Source organism: Humulus lupulus, chromosome 2, assembly GCF_963169125.1.
Source record: "Humulus lupulus chromosome 2, drHumLupu1.1, whole genome shotgun sequence".
NCBI classification, from domain to species: domain Eukaryota; kingdom Viridiplantae; phylum Streptophyta; class Magnoliopsida; order Rosales; family Cannabaceae; genus Humulus; species Humulus lupulus.
In genome coordinates, this window is record NC_084794.1 from 92,716,884 (window position 1) to 92,723,293 (window position 6,410).

Here is a 6,410-nt window from a genome sequence, read left to right on the forward strand (position 1 = left end):
ACTGGTAACGAGGAAGAGTGGATTGTTCCACATGACATTATGACAATAAAAGTGAGAACACCTATGCAGAAAAAATCCAATTGGTCGTCCAAAGAAGAAACAAGGTAGGCCTAAGATGAAACGACATTCTTCCAATGGAGAAAAATTAGCTGTACAACGCAAGTGCAGCACTTGTGGAGGTCTAGGCCATAATAGGGAAACTTGTAAAGTTCGTGTTTGAAATTTATGGCATCAATGTTAAACTTTTATTTGGGTACTAATGGTCTTTGTTAATCTTTTTATTTGTGTATTAATGGACTTTGTTACTCTTTTTATTTGTGTATTAATGGACTTTGTTAATCGAAATGACATTGTTTATATACATAACTAAAGAGAAATATACTATTGTGTGTCATCGAATAGCCATCGAAATGACATTTTTTATATACAAAACTAAGGAGAAATCAAAATAAATGTTATAACATAAAGAAATCAAAATAAATGTTCTAACATCAAGGGTACACATTCTCATAAAAAAATGTCGATGCATAATTTATCCCTGAAATACTGAATGTTGTCCTCGATTGCATATGATAAGGGAATGTCTCCAAGAATAAACTCTAAGTGTTTGATGGAGAATATGCCGCAATCTCCGCTGAAACCGAGAAATTGCATTTATGAGTGTATTGAAAATTAAAGGAGAACAGTGTTATGAAAATCTGAAGTTAGTACGTCTAAATACCTGGTTCTAGACTGTGGGACAATATCAGTGGACATGCGCCGCCAATCAAAGTTTGGAACGGTGATCTTCGGTCTAGCTATTTTCAACTTGGGGTGTCCTTTAAACATACCAGAAGCGTTGAGTAAAGATGGAAGCATCCTAGTCCAAGGCTCGATCAACTCAGAAAACTTATTATGGCTAAAGTTAGAATGATCTGAGTCAAATACAGTGATCATCCAATCAGCAAAATTTATTTCGCAAAGGACCCAGTGCCGATTTTCCATGCAGCAGTGGAAGTAGACCTCGTTGCAATCACCCCAAGGCTTCTTGTACTTTTTGGCATCTCCTTTCAGGAAATCAAGAATGTCCGAGTCCCATTGGTAAGTCCTGCCATTTTTCTTGAATTCCTCGTATCTGGCAGGAATATATTGTGCAAATGATGAATCAAGTACGGTGGCTTTCACGGGGTACGTCTTCGGAAACTCAAAAAGACGTCTTCGTATAAGATAATTCGCAGCGTCGGGATGCTGCAAATAAATAGAGTAACATTAAGGAAGAGTGGATTGTTAAAATGAGATAAATGTTCTAACAAACATAAGAGACTTACATTTTTTTCCAACCATTCTTTTGCCACCTTTAACTTCAAGAACAAAACAGGGGTCCCATCACAACATTCCAACTTCCTCGGTCTGCTGTTGTCAATCTCACCGAGTACCCATCGGTTAAAAGTTGTCAACATATCTTGATCCAACACCTTTAAAGGAAGGATCGTAACTGGGTCCTTGAACTTTGGTTTCTTGGCTGCTGGAGTATAGTCCTCGTACCTCACTGGTCTCTGTCTAGTGCGCTTACCTGTAAAGGAGCAATTAGTATCTAATCTCTTTAAAACATGTAAGAACTCATGGATTAGTCGTACCTAAGACCGTCTGCACTGGCTAAGAAGGTGTGGCTTCTCTAATAGGAGGCTCGTAACATGTGGGGAGAATATCGTACTCTACATCCTTTGCTGGAGTAGGTGCAAGAGTAGGTATACCACCTAGTGTTGCCAGCCTCTCTAATATGACTTCTTGATTTTTAAGGACGATTCCTAGAGTGGCCTTAACCTCGTCCACTGCACCTGATAGTCTGGCCATCTCACCCAACACAACCTCATAAGCCCCAGGAGCAGGAGCAGGAGTAGGTTCTGCACTAGTATCTGGAGCAGTCTCTGTCGAGGCATCCTCCACAAATATGCCAGCCTCCACGGCTATCTCAGCCACCGCAGTAGCCTCTGCCTCAGGATCGTAAGGTCTTCCATCCTCTGGTGCAGGCTGGATTATATCCTACAGCATCGCATACCTAGGAGCATCCCCCTTTGTCCTCTGATATATGGTATCGAAGAAGCCTCGCTCATTTGGTCGAGACATTAGGATAGAAATGCATGACAACTGTAATGGAAACAAAACAAGCAAATTAGAAATAACATAAGTTGATTAGTATAATTCAAAAGTTCTTGAATTATTTAAATGTTATATTATTTTATAATATAATGTAATATTATATTATTTTATAATATAATATAATATTATATTATATTATAATATAATGTTTTAGATTAAATAAATATGACAAAGTGTGTCACATATTTTAACATATAATAGAGAGTTACAATATTTAGATATATGAGATATATCCAAATAATGTAACATATTTGGTGTTACAAATTTGTAACTTCCAAATATTACCCTTTATTGTGTAAAATTGTTGTTACACAATATTGAGATGAATTTCATAAAGCCATAGGTGATATGGCTGTTAGAGATATGATTTTAACCCAAATAATGTGTTTTGGGAGTTACAAAATCATTTGGGAGGGTTTTGAACCGTTTGGAAAAACAGCACATTTTTTAGTGCTGAAAATGGTCGGTGGCCGCAGCCACTGAATGTTGGTGGCCGCGGCCTGTGGGACAGAGGCTAGTGGCCGCGGCCACAAGCCAAAAACTGACCATTTTTTCAGTTTTTTCAATCTTTGTTGAACGGCTCAAAAAACCCAAATAACTCCCAAATCTCATTTTTAATTCCATATTAATCCAATTAAACATTGGTAACAGCCATGGGGGTTGGTGGAATTTGAAATTCAAAGGGTGTCTCTAAACTCTATAAATCGTAGCCTATAGCTCACTTGTATGACACAACATTTCTATCCATTAGAGCACTTGGCTAGAAACACCTTGAGGCTTGATAATTCCAGAAAGCTTTTCCAATATCTGAGAGAGATCCCTTAGTGCTTGAGTTAGGGGGAAATAAGCTTTTGGACAAAGGTTTTAAACCTTGTTCAAGTTGGTGATCCCCAACACTCTTCACTTAGGTTGTGTAAGTGAGAGTTTTCTTTGTTTTGTTCTTACAATTTCCTCTATTGCTTTTCTTCTCATTCCTCTTGTTTTATTTACTTGTAATTTTGTTTAGAGTTGTAATCATCTTTTCTTGTGTTCCAAACACTTTTACTTTATTTGTAATCTTTTGCTTAGAGTTGTATTTTTCACTATTCCATTCTTCTTCTCTTCTTCTTCTTCTATTTTGTTTATTTGTACCTTCAGTTATAGAGTTGTAACCTTATTTAATCAATCTATATTTATTTGTAATATTATTGCATAGAGTTGTAATATTATTATCAATTTCCATTGAAGCAAAACATTTTTTCATAACATTAAATTTAATATAACTTACATGTCTCATCGCAAGTACATCCTTCAAATGCAAATGCTTCGGCTGGCCTATGCTCTCCCGCTGTAGCATCCTAGGGAACTTGAATCCACAGGGCTTGGCGTATTCCTTCTGTAAATCAAGAATCGTCTCGTATTCCCAATATTGCAAGGCTGGTGGATACCCCTTGCAAGTGTACCTTGCCTCCACCTAAACACCCTTAGAAGACTCCACCTCAGTGATCTTCTTCGCCTTCTTACCTGGTATTGTAGCACCAATTGCTTTCATATCTCTATTGAATTGTTTCACTGTTGTATTGAATGAAAGGGATCCCCACGGATACTTCTCAAAATAATCTAAATCCTCGGCGACCGACAATGAATCTCGCCAAATAGCATTGTCGTTCTTAGCGGCCAATAGTATCCCCTCCACAAAGTAAACCAAATTGAGCTTGTACAAATCATCAAGTACATCACACATACTAAAAGCTCGTTCCAACATACTGAACCTAATGTCTTTCTCGGGTTCCACACTGAAATATGTATCAACTAGGCGGGAGGAAGTAATGTGAGGTTGAATGTCAACAACAAGTGGTGGACAGGAGTAGCTCAGGCCAGTGATAATGGCAAACTCGTGCACCCCAAACTTACATAAGTTTGGGCCTATCAAGAAGTGCACCTCATCACCATGCGGAGACTTGACCTTCCGTAAAAGCAGTGTGTGCACCAATGCCCCAGAGACCGACAAGGCAGGGGCTGTGAAGAATGGTCCAAAAACAGACTCATTCATCCTCCCCAACAATCCATGCTCCTCAAATCTTTTCTTCAATTTTGTTAACCTCTTGGAACCCCTATAGGTCATATGATCAACATAATGATCCTCTATAGGGATCTCAAGTGGTGGGATACGTTTGGGTGACATCTGCAAAATATCAAAAAAAAAAAAAGAGAAATTAGTTGAATTTACAAAAAATACTCAGTCTGTTGTTGTTTGTTGTTGTCATCGAAATAAAATCGATATACCATCGAAATAGCATCGATGGAGCATGGAATAAACATATAAAGCCATCGACATCGCATCGACATAGCATCGAATAACCATCGATGCATCACCATCAAATTAATGTGCTCGAACAACCATCGATATACCATCGAAATAGCATTGATGGAGCATCGAATAAACATATAAAAGCCATCGACATCGCATCGACATAGCATTGAATAAACATCAATGCATCACCATCAAATTAATGTGCTCTAACAACCATCGATATACCATCGAAATAGCATCAATGGAGCATCGAATAAACATATAAAGCCATCGACATCGCATCGACATAGCATCGTCATAGCATCGAATAACCATCAATGCATCACCATCAAATTAATGTGCTCGAACAACCATCGAAATAGCATCGATGGATCATCGAATAAACACATAAATCCATCGACATAGCATCGAATAACCATTGATGCATCACCATCAAATTAATGTGCTCGAACAACCATCGAAATCGCATCGATGGAGCATCGAATAAACATATAAAAGCCATCGACATGGCATCGACATAGCATCGAATAACCATCGATGCATCACCATCAAATTAATGTGCTCGAACAACCATCGATATACCATCAAAATAGCATCGATGGAGCATCGAATAAACATATAAAAGCCATCGACATCGCATCGACATAGCATCAACAAAGCATCAAAATTTCATCGAATTTTATACAAAAAAATGAAAACCATGCAACCATTGAAATGACATCGATATACCATCGATATCGCATCGATGGACTATCGCCTTCATTTACTGGTCCATCGAAATACTATCGATGGAGAATCGATTGCGCATCGATGAACAACTTTTCAATATTTTAAAAATCTGCACATGCACTATATGTCATCGAATTACCATCGATGAAGCATCAAAATGGCATCGATGTGGAATCAAATGAACATCGACCCACAAAATTTTTGCAGAATGTAAACATAATCTTCCAAAATGATGCACATAGAATCAAACCCATTTTAAGCTACATTTTTGCAAAATAAAGATTTAAAATCAAACTCATTTCATCGATTTATACATTACGATTTTAAAAAAAAATTTAAAAAAAACCACAACAACTGCCTTACCGTGGCCGGCGATGGAGAAGAAGGTGGCAATGGCGACTGTGAGGAGAGAGAGAGAGCTTCGCCTGAGAGAGATGGTGAGAATGTGAGGGGTCTGCTTGGTTGAGAGAAATGAGAGAGTTTGGCTGGGAAGAGAGTGTTTAATGCTAGGGGTGTTTTTGTCCAAAAATTTAAAAATGGTATATGTTTGGGAGAGTAAGTTATGTTGGCATTTTAAAAAAATTAAATATGTTATAGAACATAAAGTGTAAAATTTCCCTTTTAATTTGAAAGGTGACCCAACAACTAAGCCAAGTCGAGAGGAAAGAAATTCCCAAAATCTCAGCAAATTTTTTTGGGCCCAAATCTGTATCAATCCCTTGGTCGAGTAGGGAGTGTTGGGTCCAAGCCTTCAAACTTTATATGGGGAAGGAAACAGTTAATAAATATTAGCCCACTCCATTCTTATTTAAGCCACCACTTGTATTTGAAGATTTAATGGATCACTCATAAGAGCCCAATAGAAAATGGAAGTTGGCAGGCCCAATCTTTCCAGTGGGTTGTTACCATTGGAGATTAAGGCGTTCAATTCAAGCCAAGTATCTGATAATGGGTTGGAACTAAACGGATCGAGGACATTTCTGAAGCTATCAAAAAAGTAACAACCCCAACGACTGTCAACCCAGTTATTCCTCAAGGAGTCCCAACTAGCTTCTCTATCAATTTGAATGGAGAAAAATTGTCAAAAGTCGCAGCACAAAGAGGCAGGAAAAGAAAGATCCAGCACACTCCATCAAAGGTGACAATCTCTAAAGAAGGTTCAACAACTGACCATATTTTTTGTGGGAAACCAAGAGGTCATCCTCGTAAGGTACGGCGAGATAATGAAACCCAACCCCTGCAGATTACA

General features: G+C 38.1%; 1 protein-coding gene across 1 annotated transcript; it reads right to left on the minus strand.

Annotated features, from left to right (window-relative positions):
• Nucleotides 1-372: 372 nt before the first annotated feature.
• LOC133818228 (uncharacterized) lies at nucleotides 373-6,122 on the minus strand. Its single transcript, XM_062250979.1, has 6 exons — nucleotides 5,525-6,122; nucleotides 3,407-4,303; nucleotides 1,617-2,127; nucleotides 1,308-1,552; nucleotides 722-1,227; nucleotides 373-634 (listed from the first exon to the last, which is right to left on the minus strand). The coding sequence occupies exons 4-6, from the start codon at nucleotides 1,437-1,439 to the stop codon at nucleotides 508-510; spliced, it is 765 nt and encodes a 254-aa protein (XP_062106963.1). The 5' UTR covers nucleotides 1,440-1,552; nucleotides 1,617-2,127; nucleotides 3,407-4,303; nucleotides 5,525-6,122; the 3' UTR covers nucleotides 373-507.
• Nucleotides 6,123-6,410: the final 288 nt, after the last annotated feature.

Coding starts and splice junctions, on each gene's coding strand:
- LOC133818228 (XM_062250979.1), bottom strand. CDS start 1,439: ATGTTGACAACTTTTAACCGATGGGTACTCGGTGAGATTGACAACAGC. Junction 1,228..1,307: donor AAGAATGGTTGGAAAAAAAT/GTAAGTCTCTTA, acceptor ATTTATTTGCAG/CATCCCGACGCTGCGAATTA. Junction 635..721: donor GTCCCACAGTCTAGAACCAG/GTATTTAGACGT, acceptor TCTCGGTTTCAG/CGGAGATTGCGGCATATTCT.